This window comes from Hermetia illucens, chromosome 1 (genome assembly GCF_905115235.1).
Source record: "Hermetia illucens chromosome 1, iHerIll2.2.curated.20191125, whole genome shotgun sequence".
In the NCBI taxonomy this organism is placed as follows: Eukaryota; Metazoa; Arthropoda; class Insecta; order Diptera; family Stratiomyidae; genus Hermetia; species Hermetia illucens.
Window position 1 is genome coordinate 29,994,210 of NC_051849.1, and position 27,120 is coordinate 30,021,329.

The 27,120-nt window shown below is 43.0% G+C and overlaps 1 protein-coding gene across 1 annotated transcript in view; it reads left to right on the forward strand.

Annotated features, from left to right (window-relative positions):
- The first annotated feature begins 326 nt into the window (after positions 1–326).
- LOC119661166 (altered inheritance of mitochondria protein 21) overlaps positions 327–27,120 on the forward strand; it is a 248,694-nt gene continuing 221,900 nt past the window's right edge. Inside the window, exon 1 of the mRNA XM_038070381.1 lies at positions 327–1,583. Within this exon, the coding sequence (XP_037926309.1) occupies positions 1,502–1,583 (82 nt within the window). The 5' untranslated portion in view covers positions 327–1,501. The remainder of the gene's footprint in view (positions 1,584–27,120) is intronic.

Below are 27,120 nucleotides of genomic sequence, written 5' to 3' on the forward strand. Positions count from 1 at the left end.
ATATTTGGTTAGTTACTTCAAATTCATGTAGAAGAATTCTGCAGGATAGCACTTTTCATTTGTCGAGTATCCTCCCCGGTCTCATCTATGCTCCTCCAATCATCATATTTGGAGGCATCCCCACTGGTCGAGAAGTGCGCATGGTTGCCAATTTGTAATACTTTCGTCTCCTGTACCAAAGCTCTGAACGAGGATGGTAAAGATGAGGATGATGACTGGGATGCTATGCCATCTCGTCGAATGGTTCATATATATTTAACATCGTCAACAGATGAAGCTTTCAGTTTAGCATGTTACAGCTGTCGTGGCAGTAGGAACTCATTTCCGGAACTAAAAAAGTGTCTGGAACTTTTGATTCTTGTAGACGGCCGCTGTGCTCGGCTATACGAAAGATAGAAAAAAAAAACACTAGAGCTAACGTGGAGCAAAGTTTTGAATGTGTCTTTCACAATTTTCTGGAATACAGAAAGCGAAACGTTTGAGAACGGGTGTTAGTCGGTGACAAAGAGGCGCACCAGTGCTATCTTCTCCGTTATCAGGGTTCGAGCGAGAATTTTGCGGTATTTTCCGTGAACACTTGTTGAAACCTTTGGGAATTCTCGTTGACTCGTTGTGGGTTCCATTCGTCTGTTCGTCTGTTCTTATGTTTGAATTCAAGTTTTATCGATAGAGCACGGTACCACACTACCCCCACTGCATTGTTTTAAAATTGCTTTTTCCAAGTTTGTTGGTGTGATTTTACTTGTCTGAAGAATCCTGGATGCACTGACTAAAAGCAAAGATTGGAATGCACTTAGACGGATTCCCGCTGTAATATGATGTAGTGTTCTGGGCTATCGATTGCGTCGGAGAAAAAGTCTAGTGTTTGGATAAAATTCGGTTAGCATAGTGCATTCGACGAGTGTGCAGTAAAAGTGAATGGAGGATAGACGTTAAAGTGCAGAACAGAACACATAGAAACTTCGTCTTTAAACAGATTCGAGTGTTTACTCACGTACTTAGCCCTGAAATGCCTGAATAATCATTTTTGAATTGTATTGGAAGACTACAGAAGACCGTTTGATGATGACTCGTGCCAGTTTATAATGCATATACATATCGGTATCCTATTCATTGTATAGTCTATAAAAGTTCTGGAATTTTGTGTAGGGCTTAAGGATTTTAGAGAATATAGCATTTGGTTCGTTCATTTCACCAACTTCATGGAACGGGAAGAACGAGAATAGACAGGCAGACACCATTCAAGCACTCCATTCACTGGATTTCATTCAAATTTTTGCCGGTCGTACAGCTACTGCTTGCCAAATTGAAATTCGTCATGTCTTAGTAAGATTCTGGCACGCTGGACTCCAATATTGAAACGAGTGCGGGATTATAATATTTAAGAATGGACTTCTAACAATGGTCATTGTGTTTTCTCTGCAAGAGTAATTTTAGTGAGTGAATTATATTCATAATGTTGAAGAAGTGAATTGAGTTTATAGACGTGCTAGACAGCAAAATGAAGATGACAAAACTTACAATTCAAATTGTTAGTTTATGGATTTATTATTGGATGTTCATTGGATATGCGGTGTTTGCTGGTAAGTACAAGATGCCATCAACTTTAATTTTATTAGTGTTATATCAGATATTAAAGACGGGCTTCATTATTGTTCTTTCCGTTCATTATCTTTAAACAAATTCCTGACTTTATATTCATATACCTATATACAAGAGAGGATTAAAAATTACCCGCGTTGAGTTTGAAGACCTGAGCTATTCGCATTTTTCTATCAACGTAATCTCCTTTCGGGAAGATACAATTTTCCCTATCTCCATTCTTTAAATCCTCTACAAAATATAATTTGTAAAACTGTTAAAATAAGCTTCTATCTCAAGGTATTCCTGTTTTTCCCCCCGCAAGCCTTGTGGGGATAACAGATGGAAATCGCAGGGAGTCAGGTCGGATGATTACGGAGCTACTCGTAGTGTAATTTAAGCATTTTTTTCTGTGACGATTCCGGGTGAGTGAGTTGTTGCGTTGCCACTGTGAAATAGCATTTTTTCATTGCCAAATGGGACCGGTTTCGAACTGGCACAATAATTCACTTTAGTATTGCTCCGTGATGGTATTGTTTCTGAAAAAGGACTATTTCCTTTGAAACTTGAGAAATCATTGCCAAGACTCTTGCGGCCGGCGGGCTGTCTTTGCTTTCTCCGGAACAGACTCAGATGGAAACATTTATTGTTTCGATTGTGGCTTGGTTTTTGGTACCACATATCGTAATTTATGCCGGTTTCCATGAATATTCGTTGCAAAACCTCCTAATGATTTTGTATGTGCAAATATTGTTCAAAATAGTCAGCCCCATCTCCTTGTTGCCTCCTCTGAACGATCAAGGCTTCTTCCGAGCACTCAGCTTTCTAGGGTTAGACTGCTGTGGCTATCATAAGCAGGAATACATCGATTTAGGCCGTATGAAACCCGCGATTTCCTTTGTAGGAGAGGACAAACATGTATATTGCCTTGCACACCATCCAGTCATTAAAAAGGAAAGTGAAACGACTAAAGTTCATCTAGTGTTTGATGCCTTGGTCGAGATTTCTACCAGAATTAGCTTGAATGATCGACCAGTGTGTACCCAAGTTGAAGGATGATTTGGTATCAATTAAGTTGAAATGGAGAAAGTATGAATGGTGATCATCGGATATCGAGGAGATGTTCCGCATCATCAACATTCATTCGTTCGGAATTTCCAAAGGGTGCACCATAAGCATGGGTATATGTGCGTTCTTGAATAGGCCCTTGCAACAGTTTCGCTCGGTGAAACTCCGGCCACATTCTATGCCAGCTGACCATTATGTTTTATTGCATTACATCTATGTTTGGACCTTTCTACTGCATAGAAAACAACAAAAAATTATCAAATCTTAAATCTAAAAAATAGTCTACATGGATGGAGATGCTGGATTTTATCTAATACGTTTAGGTTCGGATGATCCTACCTAGGGAAGCCCTGAGGGATTTAGGTACAATACTTGTAGCTGACAATATTATGGGAACTACAATCACCATCTCGAGATGCCAAATTTGTTTGATTTCCCGAGACAGTGGCTCATAGTTCATCTTCTTCTCCACCTATTTCCGTCCAATGCTGCTATTATGGGGAATAGCAACATCGGGGCGACCCGTCTTGTCAACTAATAGCACGTCAGGTTTATTGTAGCCGTAAGATGGTCCAACGTCTCAAACGCCGAACCACATATTTTACCGTGAATTGCCTTCGACTTCCATTCATCGATTTACTCCTGGTCTGACTTCACCCCACTCAGAGGATTGAGTTGTCTTGACGGTGATCTTGTTTTACCACCTGAACTATGCCTTTGCCTCCGATGTAACAAGGCAGGTTTATCCGCTCCCCGCAAAATTTGGGTGATACATTCTCAATTTCGAGAAGTAGTCCGTATCTGTCGTTGGACGCTTTCCAGATCGGTCTTCGTTAACGGCAATATTCCGAATGCATAAGTTAGTGAAGGGATAGCGAACAAATTCAGCGCATTTATTTTATTCTTCCTCAAGAAATGTGATATCAGCTTAACACGTCGTAGGACTTCGGGCAGCAACTTGAGCATGGGTTTCGTGCAGAATTCCTAGGCATTTGTAGAAGTCTGCCTCAATTATAACTTGAATGTGGACGTCAGCAGGGCTATGTTCTACTATTCACAACAGACTTCTAAGGTGGTCATCAGTACCAGCATACAACTTGATGTTATCTAACTGTATTAAGTGTGCCAGCTTGCACTTAGCACGTAGGCTATATTTTATTGCAAAGGCAGGCCCTCTAGCATCATCCAGTAGCTAAGAAAGGGGGTTCAATGTCATATATTACCAAATAGGACTAATTCCCCTGGAAAATGTTTCTCCGTATGTCGATGGGGTTTGGAGTGTAAGTACCTTCAGATGAATGTATCGACAAGGTTGTATCCCACCCTTCCATCAGTTTCGCTAAAAAATTTCTTTGTTTCGGATCAATACGATACAGTCGAAGGACATCGATTACCCAGGTGTGCGGGATGCTGTCAAAAGCCTTGGCATAATTTATATAGCAACTAGAGAGATTTCTTTGGCTTCTAGTTATTTGCCCTGCAACTATCGAGCCGATAATGAGTTGCTCTTTGTAACCACTTCATCCGACTTCGTAGGCCTTCTGCTCTTCGGACAAAATGTCTCGAGGGGGCGATTGACATTAATGACGGAAGTTAAGAATTTGTAGAGGGTTGGTAAGCAAGTAGTGATCTTTATGTCGGTGGGGTTCAACACCATATCCTTTTTAGCGACAAGGTACGTAATCCCCGCAGTGAGGAAAGGTGGAAATTCGTTAGATCGACTAATGACTTGATTTATGCTGTGTGCCAATCCTATGTATACTGATAAACTTTTTATGCCAAAAATTTTGCATCCAATCCAGATCAGAGCTCCTCCAGTTCTTCGAGCTGTTTATGGCTGGGCCTCCTCTTCGCTAACATCCGCCAAATTCATGCTCGACATAGCGGCATGGAGTGTGCCTTCGGCAGTGATCCACTCAGCATGCTGGGGGGTAACCCCTAAATTTGTTGGCATTCGTTGAGTGACCTGAAAAACAAGCGAATTTCTTTGAAATAATAAAAAACTTGTTCCTTTTTCGTTGGTGTAGATATTTATTCTTGCAAATACCGATATTTCGGGAACCACTTGTGCCCTTCACCAGTGCTAACAAGTCTGGAATGGACTTGGAGAGTAGGATATCGAATGTTGCATAAGAAGGTCATGAAATAAAAGGGAGAATACAACACAATGTAAATAAAAAAAAATTAATAAATCGTATAAAACGCTCCACAAAAAAAAATTATTTACGTCAACATGTTCTTTTTCAAAGTAACCCCTCAGCTACTCTATCGTTCCTGTGACTTTTCAAATACAAATTTTAGCGCGTCTTCTGTAAGCTCCTTAAGGCCATCATCCACGTTCAGTTCAGCTTGTCAGTTACGCCGGAAGAGCCCGCAGTGCATCCGACCGGCATATTTTTGTGTCAGTGTTTATAAAAATGTTTACCAACGATAAAGATGTCCATAAAATTCTCGCTCATAGACTAAACAAACATGAAATCTTTGCGATCTACAAGATCCACAAGAAGACAAAGATCCGTGTCCATAATACAATTATCAGACCTGTGTTATGTTACGGAGGCGAAAATTGGTCTTTGTCTCAGAAACCGGGATGTTTTGAATTCTTCATTAAGTGTATCTTATTTCAAAATTACGGATTTAGGATGAACGTAAGGAGAGTTCGCAGTAAATTTTCAAAATACAGTAATGTAGTATTATTAACTTTATTTGAGCAGATATCGCAAAACGAAATATTTTAAGGCCTAGATTTCATGTGCATGGACCGCCACGATTTTTTTAAAATTTTCGGATTGAGTAGTTTCTGAATATGGACCCTTGAAACAATTGACCTCTTTCGGACCCCGTCACTCCGCTCGTTTGCCACCAATGTCAAAACTAATATCTGTATCGAAAAGTGCGAATCGAGACCTTTCATTCGATACCTAACCTGGCTATATTTGGTGAAAAAAATGTATTCTCCTTTTGCTTACACGGGGATCCCTCCTTAAACTCAATTTTGAACGATGTTACTCATTGCATGCAAAGGGTTTTACAGTTCCTACCTCCTCTTCAAATTTCGTATCAATGCCGTATTAAAATCGTTTGGTGGGAAGTTTGTGAATTTCTACCACTTCCACCATCTCGTCATTGGTGTCACATTATTCGAGCGTTGAGCTTGCTATAATGTTAGCTGGGTTTCAATTGACCTCCATTGTATGAGCAATCAGATTGACTGCTTTGCGATCAGGAGTAGATTAAGGAGTTGTTTTCTGGATATGCGTATGGTATGATCAGATGGCAGATACCCTGAGTAACCTGCCTGAGCATCTTGATGAGAGTTGGGTACCATCATGCATGACGTGCTCGAAATTCGGTACAGTGCAAAATCAAACGTAGTGTGCACCGCGACAAAAGGGAATTTGTGGTCAGTGAAGCGGACGATGCCGAAGGACGCAATGATTTTGGAAGTGTGTACTGCATTATGAAAGAACTGGTATATATCGCAAACCTTTTGGTGGCCATATGAGGGATAGTCGACTACTCCTCCACTACTCGTGCAGTTGAATATCTGAAGCTGGAGGAACACTTCACCATGCTGAAGTTTCGCGTCGTGTAGATGAAATGGCTGCTCACAGTAACATGCGAATACGGACTGTTCTTTTTAGCAGGAGGTCATCAATGCGGTAAAAAAAGTAAAGCTACTGGACTTGACGGTCTTCCCGCAGAGTTATTCATCGTTGTACTGCAGTTTCTGCAGATCTGCTACTTTCACTCGTAGGAAATCTTAGGAATCCGAGACCTTGCAGGAGAACAAAAGAAGTGAATGATCGTTAAGGTTCCAAAAAAAGGGCAGCTGTCTTGAGTGTGATAATTAGAGGGGTATCTGCGTTGTCCCTGCTATCGTGAAAATAATTGCTTAAATAACCCCGGAATGTTCCTCTTCATGTTTTAATGTAGCCATAAAACCATTGCCGATTCAACAGAAAGATTCTGGCCCGTGTAAAGGCGCCTCTGCTCTCTTCTTGGCTAGTTCGTCTGATGCCTCATTGCCTTCCAACCTAACATGGCCTGGAACCCAGAGTATTTTTGGTGAGGTTTAAGCAATCTTTTGTGCGCATGATTTCGTTTCCCCCAATAAATACCCTGGACTGCTCCATCCCTGGTTAGCCCGCCCAGTATAGTTCCCTCAACCGTTCCTTTTCATTTCCTAGTGTCATAGCCATGAAACCGTTTCCGATTCCACAGAAGGCCCGTGTAAAGGCCCTGCTCCCTTTTTCGCTAGTTCGTCCGGTGATGCGCTCGTTGCATTCCAACCCAGCATGGCCTGGAGTGTATTCATTCTCTCAAGGCATTCCCATACTAGTTTAGAGTTTACCTGGTTGGTGAGAATAGCAATATTCTGCCCCCTGCGGTTCCTTTGGAGATTAAAGGAGGCACATCTGTCTAGGGCGTATATTTCCGCTTGGAATATGCTAGTGTATCCACCCATTGGTATGAAGTACATTTTGTCTGGACCAACGACACCAGCATTCGCTCCCTCTGCTGTGAGGGATTCGTCAAGGTACCAAGTAATCAGTTGCTGGTTTAAGTCAGTTTGCCTTGTTACTCCAACGTGTTTCAAACTTCTTATCAAAGTGAAACCTTGTTTTCATGTTATCCCTTTGTATCAGTAATTTGGGATAGCGCCAAGAAAGGAAGGATATCAATCTTCTTTCGGTTTAGGCAGCTCCCCGCCTCACTGATGCTCCCGGCCATCCTGAATATTGCCCTCCTTGCCTGCAACTTTATGTGCAGATGGAGAGGGGTTAATCCCAGAAGGACCCCCAGGGATGCCGTTGGGCATGTCTTCATTGCCCCATTGATACACACGCAAGCCAGCCTTTGGAGCTTGTGCAATTCCTTGGCTTGTGCGCTAAGTTCAGTTCTTTCTGCCCAGATTACCGCTCCATAGGTATTCATTGGCCTTACTATTGCAGTATATATTCAAAGTAGTATCTTCATTTTTCCTGCTATGGACCTGCTAGTACCCCGTCCTGTGGACAACCTGAGGTAGTGTTCAAGACAATAGAATTTGTACCTATCGGCACTTCTATTTGCCTGCTTTCTAGCATTTTGCCCATCCAGAATGCCAGGGTGTTTCGCACTCCCTTGCGGCTCAGGGCATCTTGTATCTTTGTGTACGATGTGTTGTCGAATGCTCCTTCGATATCCAAAAACGTACACAGTGCCGTTTCTTTTGCTTCTATGGCATCCCGTAGTATATCCGCCAGCTGATACAGAGCAGTTTCAGTTGACCGTCCTGCCCGGTAAGCATGTTGACAGTGATGTAGGGGATTACGCTTTAGAACGTTAGTTCTAATATCGTTGTCTATGACCTTCTCCACCGTTTTGAGTACGAACGATGTTAGGTAAATTGGTCTGAAAGATTTACGGTGAAAAGGATCCTTTTTGCCAGCTTCGGAATAAAGACCACTGCTGCCCGACTCCAGGTCCTTGGTATGTATTCCAGTGCTATGCTCCCCCTAACTACCCTCAGAAGAGACTCTAAGATGATTTCTAGGCCTCTCTGGATTAGTGCTGAGAAGATGCCATCTACTCCGGGTGATTTCAGTGGTTTCAAAGTTCCCAGTGCCCATCTTAGCCTAGCTTCTGAGCATACCTCTTTTGTTAGTTTCCAGTTCTCCTTTCTTCCCCTTTTATTGGTTGTTGAGGTGCCAGGGAAAATGTTGTCGCCTGCCACCGGGAGATGAGTTCTGAGGAGCAGGTGTATCCTGTCCTCATTTTCGGTAAATGTCCCATCTTCCTTCTTCAAACAGACAGAGGATATTGCCCGTCTTTGGCTACAGTCTTGTAAAGCCTGGTTGCTTCTGTGATCTGTTCGAGCCCTTCACAGAATTCCTTCAAGCGGTTCCGTTTTGTTTCTCTCATCGCGGTGCTATACGCAGTCGGTGCATTTTTGTACCTCTGCCAGTCCCCGGTTTGTTTTACCCGGTTGAAGAGTTTTCGTGCCTCTGTTCTCATTCTGGCCAGGTCCCTGTTCCACCATAGTATATCCCTTGATGACTTAATTGTCTTAGCCGGACAACTGGTCTCATATGCATCAATGACGAGTGTGTTGTGGTTTTCCACCACTGTTTCTAGTTCCAGTTCGCTCTTGATGTCACCGGTGGACAATGTTGTTGTTCAAGTGCGTTGCACAGGATTACCAATCCATTCTCCTGGGATTCCTTATTATTCTTTTTATTTCGGAGTTACCCTCAATGTCGTATCTGATTATTCTGTGATCAGACATAGAGGGCTCATCAGACACCCTCCAATTCCTGACCATCCCATTCATTAGAGTATTTCCTAGAGCTATGTCTAGTACCTCCGGTCTAGTACTGGTCACAAATGTTGGGGTATTCTCAAAGTTATATATTTCAAACTTATTGCTAATAATAAATTTAAGAACCACCTCTTCGATTTGTGTCGTTGCTTCCCCAGACTTCGTGATGGGCGTTGGCATCGCACCCGAGGAGAAGTGGTAACGCCCTCTTTTCACAGTACTTCACCAGTTTAGCGACTTGTTTCGGTGGAGCCCGGATTTCGTCTCCTGGGAAGTATCCCGATGCTACGACTGCCTCTAGAGTGCTTCTCCTGGCTTCCAATGAGAGTTGGAGAGTCACAAGGTCCAGTTTTCGCATGGTGGAGGTTTATCTGGCCATTGGCTCCAGGAAATGTATCTGCCATGTGCTCTACGCGGGAGAGGCATTTGGGAGAAACTAATAGTTATAATGAGAGCGACATATCATGGCGCAAAGTGTCACTTGCTGCACCGAGGTAAAATCTCAGAGAAATTCTAGATTTAAAGCGGAGTCCGCCAGGGTTGCATTTTATCTTCGTTCTTATTTCTTCTTGTTATCGGTTACTTTCTTCATGCTGTCTTGTCCGGAGGACGAGGAGGTGATCAATGGACGATGGCACTTTTCCTTTAACATTTCGACTAAGCTGATGAAATCTGTTTGCTCTCTTACCGGGTCATAGACCTTAGCCAAATGGCTCTGGATTTGGAAACAGAGGCAAGTAGAGTTGGACTGAAGATGAACATCAACAAAACCAAGGTTTTCAGACTGACGGGTCATCGAACCTTCCCTATCTGAATTAATGGGCAGAGCATCGAAAGCGTCGATCAGTTTGTATATCTAGGAAGTGTGATTTCTACCAACGATGACACTGGACTTGATCTCGTCCGATGTGTTAACAACGCTACAACACCAAGATCAAGTTGACAGATTGAAACTGTTCTGTGTTGCTATATGGCAGTAGCACCTGGAAAGTGAAGTCCCCTGTTTGTCAGAAACTCCAAGTCCTCGTGAACACTTGTCTGCGACTTATCATCGGAGTACACTAGTCTGATATTTGTTATCTGTCGAAAACACGACTTGATCTTGGAAGAGCCGTAAAGTATCTAGATAGAACAATTTTGGTTAAAAAATGGGTGGTGGTGAGGTTGGACGTTGCGCACAAGAGGTATATATGTATGTGGTTCGGATTGGGATCCTGGAGTGTTTGCGCTTAGTTTTGTGCTTATCTCGTTATAGAGTTGCACTGCATTAAGTGTGGTAGTAATGAAAGTGGAGCACAATCTCATTGAAAATGAATGGAGAAAAAGTAAAGAGCATCCTTGGCAAATACGTATTTTCAAGGAAGGAGTGCTATATTTCATGGGTCAATTATTTTTCATAATCGAAGGGACAGAAAAAATCGGGCACTCACTTTCTTAACGTTGAATTCAGCATTGGCTCCTTTTCATTGCCATCTGCTTAAAATCCATTTTATCCTTTTTTCGTGTTCTCTCCCAGGACTAAATCAACTTGAACGTTCCAGGAACATCTCCGTATGAACCCTTCTTAATGGCGTCGAACATTGAAATATAATTTTTCTATGACCCATCGAACTTTCTCCTTTGAATCATTCATGGAATTTTATCCGTTCTAATATTATTTTCATCAAAAATAAAAGGAAGATAGAGCGGAATAGAATGTGCATAAAATGCTGTACATGAATACAGGCTTGACACTCAACTGCCTATTTAGATTATGAGAGGACAATAAAGGACTCACTGTTTTCGCCACTTAGTCCAAGGAGCCTCGCTCAATGGAGCATTCTTGATTTATGGAGACTTCACTTGGCCCACTAACGACTAAGAAATGCTAAGAAGTGGCCTTTTAAGCGCACATTAACCCTTTTTTTACTCATGCAACAATAACCATGGTGTCCTTGTAATGTTCGGTTGCCGCCATAACACCTCCCGTCGTATTTCTTTTCAGTCGTGACGCTTTCAGTCCTTTCGCCTTGAGTCGTTCATCGGGTCGGTTGGGTACTACCATAAAAATTAGATTTAATTAATTTAATTAGGGGAAAAGCCTTAGGCAACCCGTCATCTTTTGCTATCATTTATTCCGGCAGCTTCGCTCAATTGTGAAAGGACCGACATGGCGAGAACACGGTGCCTTCTAGCGTCGCTACATCTATGCGAACAATGCGGAGGAAGGTGGTTTTCCCGAATATTCTAATGGATGACAGAACTAACTGGGAACGAAGAATGCTCCCGTGTCGTTCGTCCTTTTTTGCTGCTTATGCTGCCTTTGCCAAGTTTGTGATACTGCTTGATACTTTATTCTCGAGCCCTCACTAAGTGATGCTCCGCTCGTCGTAGTAATGAGGGTGGGTTTTGTTTCGGGACGGAGGAAAACTTATGGTCGCAAGTTTTCTGTTGTATGTGCTGCAAAGATGTCAACTACAGGAGTAAATTACGTACTATACCATTTGCATAGTTTGGAATGGGTTTCTAGGAGAGTGGAGTAGGTAAGGGAGGTGTAGAGGGGTGTGCTTACACAAACAGCAATTAGAACTATATTTGGGGATTGTACGTGAGTTTTGTGGACTTTTTTGCTGATACTTCTTATTTGAAGGTGAAAATATAAACAGAAATTGGTGGAAAATATTCCTTTGCCTTCTACAAGACTTAAGGGTAGACTACTAGGGTGGTATGCAGGAGTAGTCGGATGCGAAAGTGATGGCCCAGCGCATTGTTACTTTTTGGCAAGGTAATTAGTGTTTGTAGAAAGATACACTTGAAAGGTAATAGGGGTTTCGGGGTTTCGGGGGTGATGAGAAATGGTAAAGTAAGAAGGATTTGCGTAAAAGATTGTGTGGTGAGGCTCTGGAGCTTTCAGAAAAACAGACTTCGGGACTGTATATACCAGTCAATCCCGTCATTATTTAGAACACCTTCGCAATGGTATGTATTGCAGTAACGCGGAATGGCATAGTAGGGACGAAGTTAGGCGATAGGAGGCTGGGGAGTTATTCCTGTTACCTTGGTTAAAGGTGCTCGATCTCTTCGCCTAGTGTATCGCGGTGCGTGAGTTTAAGAGTGGCTTCCCTCTCTGGCTCGTTAAATGTTTTGTACTGTAGTAACGTGCAGAAGGCAGTGGTAACAGAAATTTATCATCCTCAAGAACTTTCGTATTAGTGTGACAGCTTCGATGGTCTGGATGGCAATCCAGTAGTATTAGCCCTTAGTTTTCAACATTCAGTAGCCGATCCACTGGAATGCTTGGGCGAGACAAAAAACCGGTAAAGGAACATCTATGGGGTACCCGCTGGAAGTATGTTCATTTTAGAACCAGTGAACCGCTGAATTCTATTGGAAGTTCAATAGCTAGCCGATTTTTTCTCGCTGAGTGATGCTAGAGGATGGCCCAGGCGCTAATTGCGAGCTGACACACTTAATGTACTTAGATGGCATCAAGCTGTATGCGGGTACTGATGACCGCCTTAGGAGTCTGTTGCGAATAGTAGACATGTTTAACCATGATATTTGGATGGAATTTCAATTAGATAAGTGTTGAATCCAAGCCATTCGCCACGCCATAACGAGCCGCAAACCGGACATAGCATTGATGATCTCCAAATCGAAGCTTTGATCGTTACAGACTTCAACAAGTACCCAGGAGGAGGAATCCATACTCGAGTAGGTGATTTGAAGGATGCTCTGAATTCCTGCGACGTGTGAAGGTGGTACTGAAATGGCGTCTGGGGAAAAATAAAATAAACGCACTGAATGAGTTCGCTATCCATTCACTGGCTTATACATTCGGAATATTGCCTGAACAAAGACCGATCTGGGAAATGTCCACCGTCAGATACGGACTATTTTGTCCCAATTCCAAATGCATCATCCAACTTCTACTGTGGAGCGGATGAACCTGCCTCGTGACATAGGTGGGCAGGGGTGTGGTTGACGTGGTGGCATCATCACCTAGTCGACTCGCAACGTACTGATTTTAACAGTAAAGGGCAGGCGAGTCCCCTGCATGTTTGTAAGGCAGATGGTGGGCTGACTCCACTTAACTTGAAATCTTTCAATCCTCTGAGTGGGGCGGAATCAGACCAAGAGCGAATCGATGAATGGAAGTCGATGGCAATGCATGGTAAACACGTGAATCGTCTTTGGCAACCATTTATCGATATGCATTTGTCGAACAGATGCCTGTGTACTGGGCAGAGACGGAGGGATTAATGTGGGCCATTCAGGACGATTGCCACCCGAGCCTTTTCATTAGCTTCATAATGAAGGAACAGGTGTAGAACGACCAGGGCAGAATGTGTGGTTTGATGTTAGAGACGTTGGATTGTCTCATTACTGGTTGCACTGTTATGGCACCGGTGCAATACACGGACAGGCACAATGCTGTATGTAAGATGATACACTAAGCTTAAGGTGATCACGGAAACATGTCCGGTTTACCAGTATGAGCACCTCGGGAAGGTGGTTGTGTTCCCATAATATTGTCAGCTACAGGTATTGTAGCCAAATCCCTTCCCTTGATGTCCTGGGACTCTCACATAGTCTGGTTCATAGCATGTAGAAATACAACGCGCTCGATGTTACGGGAAGGTATCGACGGATTTTTGCATTAGCCCACCACCGGCCACCATCACTGAAGCCCTTGTCTATTTTAAGTAGATAGGGTTGGTATTAGGTAAAATCTAGCATGTTCATAGTATAACCGAAAAGAAATGTTTCTCTGGTATTAAGTATTCTGCCGGGTGCTTCAGTCTATTTTGAACAATTGCTAGACACTGTTCCAGAACAGGTGTAAAGGTTTTGTTACTTTCTTTACAGCAGATTCTGTGACAGTGTCCATAGATATTTTTAGTTTCCTTAGGTGATCATTTAATCTACTGTGACCAGTAGTAGAGTATTCCTACTATGATCCGAAGGCTCTTCTTGGTGAGGTTTGCACAATCTTTCGAGTGCTTGGGTTCTTAACTTCCCATGAGTACCCTGGACTATTCCATTCTTGGTATGTTCACCCAGTATAGTTCCCTCAGCCATTCCTCTTCATTTTTCAGTGTCGTAGCCATAAACGAAAGGGCTCTGGTGCATGTGGCTTGGAACCCAGAACATTCTGACCTTACAGAGCGAGCCCAGCATGTTCAGTATGTTAAGGCATTCCCACACCAGTTTCAAATTCGCCTCGTTGGATCTAAGCGCCTTAATAGACACTTGACTGTCGGTAAGAAAAATAATATTCTGCCCCCATTGGTTCCTTTCGAGGCCGAAAGATGTACATCTATCAAAGGCGTATATTTCCTGATGGAATCCACCACTGCGCCTGCCCGTTGGTTCAAAATACATTTTTCTTGGACCAATGACTCCGGCGCCCCCTGTGAGGGGTTCGTCGGTGAATCAGGTAAATAATTGCTGGTTTAAGCCGTAGGTCACTGCCACGCTGTTCTTGTTTGCCCTGTTCTTCAAACGTGTTTAAACTTCTTGTCGAAATGAAACTTCGTTGCCTTGTTGTCGTTTGGTACCAGTACTACTGGAATACCGCCCCGAAAGAATATCAACCTTCCTTCGAATTAGGCAACTCTACTTCTCGTTGATACTCTCAGACATTGTGAAGATTGGCCTTTTTGCCCGCATCTGCATGTGCAAATGGAGAGGAGTAATCCAAGAAGAACCCTAGGGATGCAACCCCATTTTTCCCTTGCTATGGACCTGTAAGTTATTAAATCATTTGTAGCTTTCCGACATTTGTTTTCAATATGTGTCTTCCAGAGTAGATTTCGGTCTAGTGTGATTCCTAAATATTTGTCCTTTGTTATTCGTTTCACCTTCATAGTAATGAATGGTACTATATTGTTCATGGCTGGATTGGTGCGTCGTCTTCTTGTACCAGGTATTAGTGATTCGTACTCTAGTCTGGATTCTATCATATATGGTACCTTCATATTTGCCCTTTCAAACTAAATAGTGTCATCAACGTAACCACGTATTGAAGTATTTGTTAGCTCTTCTAGTTAGAGAGAGAGTAGGGTTCATCAAATACCATACTCCACATTAACGGTGATAGTACTCCTTCCTGTGGATAACCTTGAGTAGTGTTCATGACAATAGAATTTGTTCCAGTCGGCACTTCTATTTGCTTACTCTCTAAAATTCTGTCCATCCAGAGGGCCAGGGTGTTTCCTATTCCTGTATCCCCCCTATCTCTGTCTAAGATGATTGTGGAACGCTCTTTCGATGTCCAAAAACACACAGTTTTCATGGTATCCCATAGTACATCCATCAGGAGTTTTGACATGGATGTAGAGGATTACACATTAGAACGTTAGTTCTAATATAGTTGCCAGGTGTCCGGATATCTGCGTGGTTAGAGCACAGGGCTATCGTACGGAAGGTTGTGGTTCGAATCTCACTGGTGGCAGTGGGATTTGTATCGTGAATTTGACGTCGGATACTAGTCGACTCAGCTGTGAATGAGTACCTGAGTCAAATCAGGCTAATAACTACAGGTGAGCGCAATGCTAACCACATTGCCTCCTACATGGTACTGTAATCCTGTAGTATGCCGTTGCGGTCTTGAAAGAAGTGTTCTAACATACTTCAAGGCCCTGATCCAATACGAATTTTTGCGCTAACGATTATTATTATTATCTAATATGATCTAATCTAATCTAATATGATCGTTTTGAGTACAAACGAGATTAGGCAAATTGGTTTGAAAGATTTGAGGTGGAAAGAATGTTCTTTACCCGTTATCCGAATAAGAACCACTTTTGCCTGCCTCTATGTCCTTGGTATAAATCCCAAGGTGCTGCTCCCTACCACCCTCAGGAGAAATCCGAAGATGGTTTCTAGGCCTCTCTGAAGTATTGCTGGGAAAATGCCATCAGTGGTTTAAGGATTCCCAATTCTTAACATACACTAGTTTCGAACCTTACCTCTTTTCTTATTGTTGCTTTCTTCCGCCGTGGAGTATAATCCCGGGAAATGAGATTTGAGAAGTATTAGGTTGTTGCACATGAAATGACCGATTTGGTACTAAAATTTGAAACGACTGTAAAGCTTACAAAAATTTATTTATTTAATCAAAATAGGTGCCAGTCGATTCAAAGCACTTCTTCCAGCGAGATTCAAGAGCATGTATGCCAGTTTTGTAGAAGTCTAACTGTCGAGTGGTGATAAATTCGTCGAAGGCAATTTTGATGGTCTCTTCATTCCTAAATTGTTATTCCGCCAAAAAATGATCCAAATTCTTAAAAAGTGGTGGTCAGTTGGCGAAAGGTCCGGTGAATATGGTGGATGAGGCAGAGTCTCAAACTGCAATTCATTCAACTTCTGAACCGTTGTTCTGGATACATGAGGTCGTGCATTGTCGTGAAGCAGTATCACACCATCTATGCTGACTAATCTCAGCCGTTAAATACTCAATTTTTGGTGCATTTCCTCGAATTGGGCACAGTATTTCTGTGCATTTATTGTTTCTCCAGGTGTCAAAAAAGAATAGTGGATAACTTCAGCTGTCGACCTCCAAACAGTCACCATTACCTTCTTCGGATGGAGGCTCGGTTTCGGCATATGCTTCGGTGTCTCATCAGCATCTAGCCATTTTGCTGATCGGCGACGATTGTCGTATTATATTCACTTTTCATCACATGTCACTATTCTGTGCAAAAAGGAATCGCTTCTGTTGCGGGTGAATAAAGAACTGCAAATTTCCATGCGAAGCGCCATGTTTTGCTCCGTAAGGGGGGGGGGGGAAACTGTCGAATAGTGTACGCTCAGTTTCTCTGCAATGTCTCTCACAGACTGACGTGTGTCGGATTCCACTAGCAAACGCAGCTTGTCGTTGTCAATCGATGGTCCTGGATATTCACGTGGCTCACTTTGAAGGTTTACGTCGCTTGACGGGAATTTTTTTCAACCACCGCCGTGTGGTCCGTTCGCTTACCATATCAGTTCTCATTCTGGCTAGGTTTCTGTTCCACTAGGGTCTTAATAACTCTAATAACTCTAATAACTTAGCTGGCTTTATATGCGTCAACTGCGACTGTGCTGTGGTCGTCTACCACTGAGGGGAACACCAGACTTGAGCTTAAGCAGTGAGGTACTGGTACACTTGGTTGGTTGAAGACGGTGTTGCGGTTTCAATAGAGAAAGCCCTCGCGACGTTGCTGGAAGGCATCCGACATCTTGCGTCATTGTTGAACTTGAACGAAGCTTGTTTGAAATACCGGAAACAAGTTAAATACTTAAGAGTTACATTTACGGAACCTGTTCGAGCACTGGACGCCTTTAATTTAGTTGGCATTCACTCGTATGTTGAGGCGTGTGATGAAATGTGAGTGGGGTCTAAGCAGGAGAGTTATTAGATCCATATACATGCGTGGTCTACGTGAGGCTTCTCTCTGTTAAGTGAATTCGTGACGAAAATGCAGAGCAGGAAACTGTTTTATGATTGTTTGCGAGGATCTTCCTGTATACCGCACCGTTTCTCCCGATGCCATGTAGGTCTTGTTCGGTGATCCTTCTCTTGATCTAGAGGTAGTCCAGCGTGCGGTCAAAAAGTAATTCGGCGAGAGTATTACACAAGTGGAAAATTAGACGAAACGAATGTAGTAAAGGTGTGCCGCAAGAGTACGTTAAATATATGTCTGCCAAAGGGAGCTTTTTCGTGGTTTTTGGGCTTCAGATGGGCTTTATCCTGTTGAGCTAGAATGATTTTTTTTTCTCGCAGAACCTTGTCACCAGTCTGGGGTTTTGTTTTGTGCGGGGAAGATTTAGAGGACTGGTGACATGTCTTCTATGACGTGCTGGAACATCCACAATCTAGACAATATATGTGTGTTTCTGTAGTGATGTCTCTGATTTTAGCCAGTGCCTCATTAGCAGTGATAGCCTCCGATGCGTTAAGGCATACTTGCGTGTTACCTTCCAACGAAGGAGAGCGGTGGATAGCCACCAGTTCCGTGTGTTCTCTGTTAGTGTTTTCCTGTGAACTCGTATGCGTTTTATTATATATAACTTACAGCGGTTTGTGACTGGCCGAAAGGCTTGGTTGCGGTTCTATGCACCAGACTGCACCTGATACTGTAGAAGATCTATCTGAAGCGGGCCTCCGAGGGCATATGCTCTAGGAGAATCCACGGCAGATAATCAGGTTAAAACTTAAAAAATAAAAAAATAGCATCATTGTTATTTGAGAGAGGTAGAACAAATAGCAGTAGGTTGTCCCTAGGGTCGTAGGGAGGAAAGTCCGCGTCCGAGGTGAAAACTATACGGGCTTCTTTCGAAATTATTTAATCAACCTAATTTTATCAAGGACTCTATTCCCGAGCCCTTGGAAAAACTCCGAGTCTAGCGGGATTGCCCCGTTCCCGTTGAAAGAAGAATGTCCTCCAGGAAAAGATAGTTTATTTTGAACGAGGGAAGGGAGGGCCTGAGACACGTGTGTTTTTGATAGAAAAACCTGAAATTTTTTTCTACATGTTTTCGCAGATATACCTTCTAGTGAAATATTAAGGCAAACATAACCCACTTAAGTCATTTACTCTTGATACATCATGCATACGTGCTTGAATATTTAGATGTGATCCGCAAGCGAGTAAGACAGACAAGCACAACGAAGTGGATGATGAAAAAAGTGGAACACATTCTGGTATTTCTTGGGAGAAGATGATATCCTGGGCGCATCACCTACATATAAACCTCATGAAATAAAAATGTATTCCAATATTTTCTTCCAGGATTTATTCACTGTTGCATCGTCGGCAGTGGTCGCTCTTCTATGGGATAATCCTTATCAAAATTTATTAAATTGGTCTCGGAAATAGAGTGTCGGGGATCCGCACGAGCCAGCTATGAAGGTATAAATATTATATGACTCACTCATCCTGGCGACAACACGGCTATTTGCCTTTTATGCCCGTAATATCCTCATCGGTGAGAGCTTTATCGCAGCATCGGGATCTCTAAGTAAACATTCATTTATTTATATATTTATTGAGGTAGGATAAGATAAAAACACAAACACGTATGAGATAAGTGCAGACAATCCTTCTTCATTCCCGTATTATCTGGGCTCGTAAATGTTTCAACACATCCAGGTAATAATTCTGAAAAGGAAATTGATTTTTACGTCGTCGAGCGAGAAACAAGGATACGGAGGATGGGATCTGGGACCAGTCGCCAGTTACAGGCTTACAGTTTTTAAGGAGGATTTTATTCCGAAAAGTAAACTGTTAACGTCAAGACTATAAAAAAGGTGAGGAAAACTAAATTGGATTACCCACGAAGCGAGCAGCGGTGCCAGGATACACAATGACTATCGTCATGATCGTCATCACTTCTCTCTGTCTCAGCCACCCCAACTAACTTTCCACCATTTTTACTTCCAGCTTTCTTCTGCTTATACAAGCGAAATCTGATGTATTTTCATGTTCAATACATTTTCCTGTGTTTGCTGGGAAGATTTGTTGAATACGATTTTCCCTGGGAGCGATTTCCGCTCAGGTGTTGTGCAGAACAGAAAGTATGACACTTTGTCAGCTCCACCACCTTGGCCGGGGGTGATGGTCTTTTATTTAAGATGCGAAATAGGGAAATGGCAAACGAGTCAAGGTTGTTCGGGTGATGTAATAAGGGGGTTGGGCGATGTTGTGCTGTTTGTATTGCCTGCAAGGTGTTGGAAGTGTTTAGTTTTGGTTTTTTGATTGGAAATCAATCAAGTTTGGAAAATTGAATTGAAGCCGTTTGCCAAGAAATTGGTTATTTGTGTGCTGAAGGGATGATTTAATGTGTTTACTATTCGGATTAGCTCTATTTGGATGAGGGTTGAATACAGAGCGAGACAGATGTTATTGGGCTATGAAATGAAATGGGTTTGAAGAAAATTAGAAAGAAAATAGATAAAAATTTAGCAGGAAAAACATTTGACCCACATTGAATGTCAAATGGCTAATTAAGAGTTTACTTTATGGTCTGATGTTTCAGGCTTTCTGAAAGAGGGATGGATTTGCCTCAAACCTTAAGTCATAGGTACTGTGGCTTTTCTGGGAAGTGGAAAAACCCAATTAACTATATTAGAAAATCTCATGAAAATTTGGGTCAGAGACAATGGGGGTTAGAATATGTTGCCCCCTTTGATTATTTGACGGCGAAACTTTTGCTCTTTTAAGTTTGGTTGAGGAAGGAAAGAAGGAAGCGTACAGAAAAGAACGTGTTAGCGGTTGGTTCTACCTTACATATATAGCCTGACAATGGAGCGAGTGATAAAATATGTCTTTATATAAACTTCAGTGACAAACGCATATTGCTAGTGGTGGTTGGATGCTCTGGCGGCTCTATTGGATTCTGTACAAAAAGGGTGTATGCAGAATATTCAATTCCCCGCGCATTCTTCGGAATTTTATAGGAAGAAAAATCATTGGGCATCTTCTACCGTGACGGTAATTACGGGAGAAAAGTTCCGGTGTATATAATTCAAAACGAAAAATGGGAGTTTTTAGGCACTGGTGGGCAGGATTGAACGACGGATTTGGAGTAAAACGCAGTCCTTTCTCGGTGGTGAAAGCAAACTGACAAAGGGCTACGTTTTACTCGATTTGGATCTGTGCACGGACAGTGATCAAAGGCGGGAGGGATGAAGAGGACTATTGGTTCCGGGGCATGTATTGTGGAGCCTAATTGGTAGAAGAAGGAACCTTAATTTAGGGGAGCAGCTGATGTTTACAGATATCACATATTGTACAGGCTAATTAATGTTGGTTGACTTATTCTAGACTAGGTAAAAAAAATAATAAAAGGTAATCTACGCCAGCGCGGGGATTGACTGTCGGAACATTGGTCCTACGCGGTTAGCCCCTGTGAAAGTTCGGGGAGGAGCTTTGGTAAAAGGAGAAGATGAAGGAGGGAGAGGAGGCGTGGTGGTTGAAAGGAGAATTACTGTCCGAGAGGAGAGGCAGCTCTGACACATAGTACCTCTGTCCGCATAACGAGGGATTGTGCTTAGCGAGATTTTTTATCAGTGGGTTATGGTGGGACAGCCACTTCTTCAGTCTGACGCACGACAGTTTGATCATATGCGGAATTATGGGGCAAAGCCCGGGGAGGTGGTACAGGAGAAAATTTTAGTGAAATTTTAGGTTTGGCCTTCTGTATTTGGCGGTGCATTTCCTGAGTATCGTCCTTTCTAAGGATTCGACGGCTTCTGCTACCTTAGGTGACATGGTGGCCCATGCTGGGAAAACATAGGTCAGGATTGGACAAATAAGAGTTTTGTATAAAAGTTGGTGTTGGTGGCAGGGAGCAGGACCCGAAATGAGAAGAGGTTTTTTAAGGCAATTGAGACCTGCCTGAGTTGCCGTTGGCGTGGGGGATAAGTTTACGGGAGGAAGAAGAATATCGTGGAGGAGAGGGGGATGCGCTAAGGGGCTTTAACTTTCTTTACAGTTAATTCCTATGAGAATTATTAAGCCAAACATTGTGAACATGAATCATTTTAATAGGATTTCTTTAAGTGACCTTTGATCATTTGCATGCGCGCAATATTTAGACTTTTGTATTTTTAACTTTAATATTTTTTTGTCACTGTATGCTCGTTAGAGGCAGAAGAGAGTCTCGCTTCATGTGTTTCTTTTCTGCCCCTAACTCATGGCACACTTTTCTCGCCGGTCCTCCACTCCCGTGGCGAGCTCCGCAAAGTGGATAGATCCGCGCCATCTATTCGTTCGCATTCGCAACATTCGAAATAAATTTCGAATGCTGCGAATCCTGCCGCGCCACAGGGCAAAGGTAAGATCCTTTCAAGTTCCACCTTTTATCGTTAACAGTAGTGGCGAATCCTTTCAAGTTCCACCTTTTATCGTTAACAGTAGTGGCGACGATCGAGTTCCAGATGGGTTTTCGCTGGTGATTTGGCTCTGAATAAGTTACTGAAGTAGTCTACGCAAGCGGATATTTTTCCCCCGGGAGAGTGAAACTGGAGGTTAACTATTTTTATCGCGGAGTAATTGACGTTAAGAGAAGATTTTTTTCATCCAGCCAATCGAATAATTATTGAGAAAATCTCTGGGTCCAGTTTGAGGAATTTGCGGAGTTGCTTGTAAGATGCATTCTGTTCGTACCGAATAGCTCCATTGATTTTACTGGACCGGTCAGGCTGAGGGACACGAACAAACGAGGGTCTCTCAAGGTTGAGTAAGAATGGAGTAGATCGGGAGTGCGGGATGTGTTTAGCTCTCTCTTTGAGCTGGATTGATTCCAGTCTACGGGGGCACTTGGAGAAGTTGGCTGGGTGAGCTAGTTGGCCACAGTTTGTATATTTGAGGGGCCCCACCGACTCCCTATTGGCGTTGTCTTGTACATTCGAACGGGGCAACCCCTGGGGGCATCTGGGCCAGCGCACTTGATGCATCTGAGGTCATATCCGCAGTTTGAGGAAACGTAGCCGAATTGTTGCCAATTGAAACATTGGATGACGTCCCCTTTTCTGGGTTTCTCCCAGCTAATCCGCTGATAAAGTAGGATATTTTGTTTAGTGACTAAGTTGGCATCTGCCTCCGAGTTGAGGGTCACACGGAAATGGCTCAGAGTGGTGTTGTTGGCTCGTGACCAGGGGGTGGTAAGCCTAACTACACGGACAGGCGTAACCTGCGTCAACTCTATAATTTCCGAAGCCACGTCTTCGGGAGTGAATTCGTGAGGGGAGAATCTCCTTCAGCGTGAAGGGATGATCTTCCATGGTGATCTTGATTAGGTGGAGTAGTTTCTTATGAGTATTGGGGCAAATGAGCCGGACTTTGAGCCTGTCGGCCGGTAGGTTGGTAATTTTGAAATTTAGCATTGTTGTCAATCTTCTTAAAAACAAGACCAAGTGCCCTGGCAGTCAATCCATAAAGAAAAATCAGAGGGAGAAAGCTAATTCTATTCTTATCTTCAACTAACACTGGGTTGGCCGTGTTGGCAGATTTCGAGGTTCCGGGACGTGCGTGCGTCGCTTCGGGGCGATCCTTCGCTTTCTTTAAAGGCACGAGCGATCTCCTCGTCTTCTCCACCCGTCACTCCAGCTATTCTTTGTCGCCACAATTCCAAAAAACTTCTCGTCCCCTGTCCGTCCAGCTGTTCTTTTCCGAACCGCTTCCCATGCCGCTACTTTCGCCTTGAACGCTCTTGAGTTTATGTTGCAGCAACAGCCGCGTGCGCCTACGGATGCGGAAAATCACTCCCCTCTGTCGAGATTAATTCGCCCGAATGCATTCAATAATGTGCAATCTGCAGCGAACATTAGGATGATTGCAGATTATAAAATGCAGTATTTGAGCAAATTAATTCTGAAAGGGACAAATGAGATTCCGCTCCCGTCGTGAAGCCACGGTCACTACAGAAGTATAAATACAGTTTAATGCTCCAGTCAAGATATCGAATACTTCTGTTGCATTAATGACTAGAACGGTACTTTGCTTACCAACCGTCGAGCCGCGACGGATAGATGGCAAGAATACTTCGAGCAGATTTCAACTGAAGGATTTGCTCATCCTCCACTTCCACAATCATTGCCGACATTTGGACCAGTTCCACCTGTCAGTGCAACTGGTGCTCAGAGGTAGCGGTGAGGAAGACGGGGCGGCAACCCTGTCGGCCAAACTAAAACCAAGTGGCCGAGGAGAACTTCCATTGTGGTGGCACCGGGAGACGCTGTACTCACTTTGGTTTGCTGGCCGTGATGCAGTAGGCGAATGCTCCAAAGGCCTAATTAGGGCGATCAGACCCGAGTCTGCACGGGAATTCATCTGAAGTGGCAAATTGGTCACGAAACTTTACCAGGGGTATGCTGGTACCATGGGCACCGGGAAAGCTCCTGGACTCTCATACTTCGGGTGAACTCCCGTTGTATGTGAGTACAGCTCGGTTATTTGCGGTTGGCCCCCCTAGTGGGAGTTTCATGGTGGTTGCGGTTGTGCTCAAGCGAGAAGAGACAACACGGGTGCCGTACTCCTTAGTTCGGTGGAGATTTCGGTAATTCTTGCATCCACCAGTATGAATGCTAAGCCATGCACTTGGTATAGACTGGTACCGTTGTTGCTTGTCTCAGCGGGGCTCTGATTGTGGTCGCAAAATCAGTCCGGGTCTTAAGAAGACCGTGGGATTAAGTCGCAAGACAGGTGCTCACGTAAAACCCTCAAGGACTTAACTGTCAGCGCAATTGATGTTGAGGAAGCAATCAAACGAATGAAATCGAGGAAAGCCACAGGACCTGACGACATCACATCTGAGCTCTGGAAAACGAAGAGCTGGGACCCAACACTGTGCCTCAGTGCATTATTTAATCGGGTTATTCAGGAAGGAAGAACATCATCTGACTGGCAAGAAAGTACCACTGTTCCAATATGGAAAAAGAAGGTAGTCCAGCAGAGTGTTCAAATTACTCTCCGATCCGGTTACTTTACCATACCATGAAGACTTTTGAACGTATTCCTGACAATGGTATTCGCGAAATTGTTCAAATAACCGTGAATCAAACCGAATTTGTCAAGAACTGCGGAACTACTGACGCAATACACGCTGCGCGGTTACTCATGGAGAAACACCGTGAGAAGCATAGCCCTCTTTACATTGCATTCTTGGATCTGTAGGAAGCATTTGACCGTGTGCCACACGAATTCATCTGGTATGCTCTACGGCAGTGTCAGAAGAACTCGTGCGCTGGGTTCAATTGCTCTGCTACGATCCGAAAAGTAAAGTTCGAAGTATGGTGGGTGTATCAAAACCGCTTCGTATCTCTGTTGGTGTTCATCAAGGAAGCGCCATCTCACCACTCCTCTTTGTTCTTGTTATGGACACCGTCACATGGCACATCCAACGTCCAGCGCCCTATACACTGCTTTATGCAGATGATGTTTTCCTAACATCAAATAGTAAAAATTATCTTGAGTAACTTGTCCAAAAATGGAATGATCGCCTTATGCAACATGGTCTCAGATTAAATCTGAATAAAGCTGAATTTTTGACGACTGATCCCCATGAAACAGGTATAATCACTGCCAGCTACAGTGACCTGCCCAGAACTGAGCGATTTAGATACCTCTGGTCAACGCTATCAGCCAATGGAGAAATGCGTTATGCAACGCCACCTGGATGAAGTGGTACTCCACAACTGGTGTTCTTTGTGATCGACCTATCAAAGAACGTCCCAAATCTTAAATTTACCGCAATGCCGTCCGTCCCGCGCTCTCTATGGTTCCGAGTGTTGTCCGACTATAATGCGTCTTCGATAGTATGGTCATGTAATTCGCGCGTAATTTACTTGCCAAGATTGGTCGGAACATCGAAGTCAATGGTAAGCGACCAACAGGCCGGCCGAAACAACGGTTGCTTGATACGCTGGATGGAGATTTAAAAGCCTCGAGATTACATCACGATCAGGCATTTGATAGAGCCAAATGGCGAAACGGACACGACGAGTCGACCTCGCTTGTGAACGGGGCAAAGGCTGAAGAAAAAGAAGAATATTTCAGTCATTTTTATGGAGCAATTGTTCTCAGTTCCAAAGAAGTGTTCCGTTTTTCGTCGTCAAACTCATTGTCGTTCATTTTTGTACTATTTTTTGGGCCTCACTGTCTGGTTTTAGAACAGTGCTCATTTTACTCTATTTTGGTCTCTTCAACGCTGGTTGAAATCTAGGGATATTATTATTTAGTATTCGTTCAGGGTTGACAAGTTGCACATTGTCTTCATGTATGGTACGGTTTCAAATTACAGGGTCGGATTGAATATCATTATTTAGAACATAGGTGGGTTTTTCAAATTTGAGACATTGTTAATCCTGTCCTTTTTCAATATTTACTAAAATGGTACATTATTATCACTAATTTATAAGGGATGCAGAAACTAACAACTGCAGTTCACTCTGGGAACAGGTAAAAAAACTCCCACACTACATCACTTCATTTTTCTATTACTTCTACCTTAATGTGCTAACAAACCGCTGAAAAATGATCCCTTCAAAAAATCATTTTCCCCCACCTTATCTGCCATTCTCATCATAATAGGTACATGATTGCTACACGTTACTAAATATTAGATATGTTGGACGTAACATTATCACCAACGATTAATTTTACTTGCGAATAGCATGAACAGGAACATTTTTCATCGAATTTATCGAGTCATAAATCTTTCGGTTATTTCCAGTACTTACTGCTGATCCCCGGGTATCCTTCCCGGCGGTCCGCTCCATGTCGATTGAAAAAATCATAAAACCAGGGCCGAATAGGAAAAACAATCTAATTGTGGAGCAATCTCGAAATACGAGATTTTAAAGAGGCTAAAGGACCTATGGAGGGATAGTAAAATACTAATAGCAAAATAAAAAAAAAAAGGATTCTCAGCCCCGTCTGTTTGCAATTTACACAATTTATTTCCGTTCCTTTTCCCTCCTTGATGGAAATGGAGGGCCGATTGCGCTGTTGTACGAGTAGATGGGAGAATGTACGAGCGGTTGGTGGTTTCAAGTGCCTGAGTATCCATAAACAATCCTTAAAGAATTTCTAGTATCCTTCGTGATGGCTGTTGCTGTTAGTGGAGAAAAAAATGATATAGGGCTGAGGATTTTGTGTTGAAAGACTTTTTGAGGAATGGCGGAAGAAATAATCCCTGTCGTAAAATGATTGTATACGTATTTCGGAGGGAAGGACTTCTGGTGGAAATGTACGAGTATTCCTGGAAACCACTTGTGACTTATTGTAAAGTACGGATCTTATTCCCTGGAATGTAGTGAACAATAGTGAAAGGAGTAAGTTATTGTGCTATAGCGATAGAGTATTGGGTCGGCTCCTTGAAATTGTTGATTTGCCATTGGTTTAGATTTTATTTGAACCTAAAAAGCTTGACTTTTGGGATCTTCTCTCTTTGGATTCACTAGAGAAGTGTAATATGTGGTTAGGCGATCTTGGTGATGTCACATTGTTTCGTCTTTACAAATTCAACTGTTTGCCACTGTTGGCTATAAACAACTACGTGAAGATTTTGGTACATTCGTAGAAGAAACATAACTTTCCATTCCATCCTGTGTGCACTCTACACAATCACAATTCTTCAATATCCTCTCCATCACTTCACATAGCATAGCATGTGGAGCTACTTATAACGTTCATATG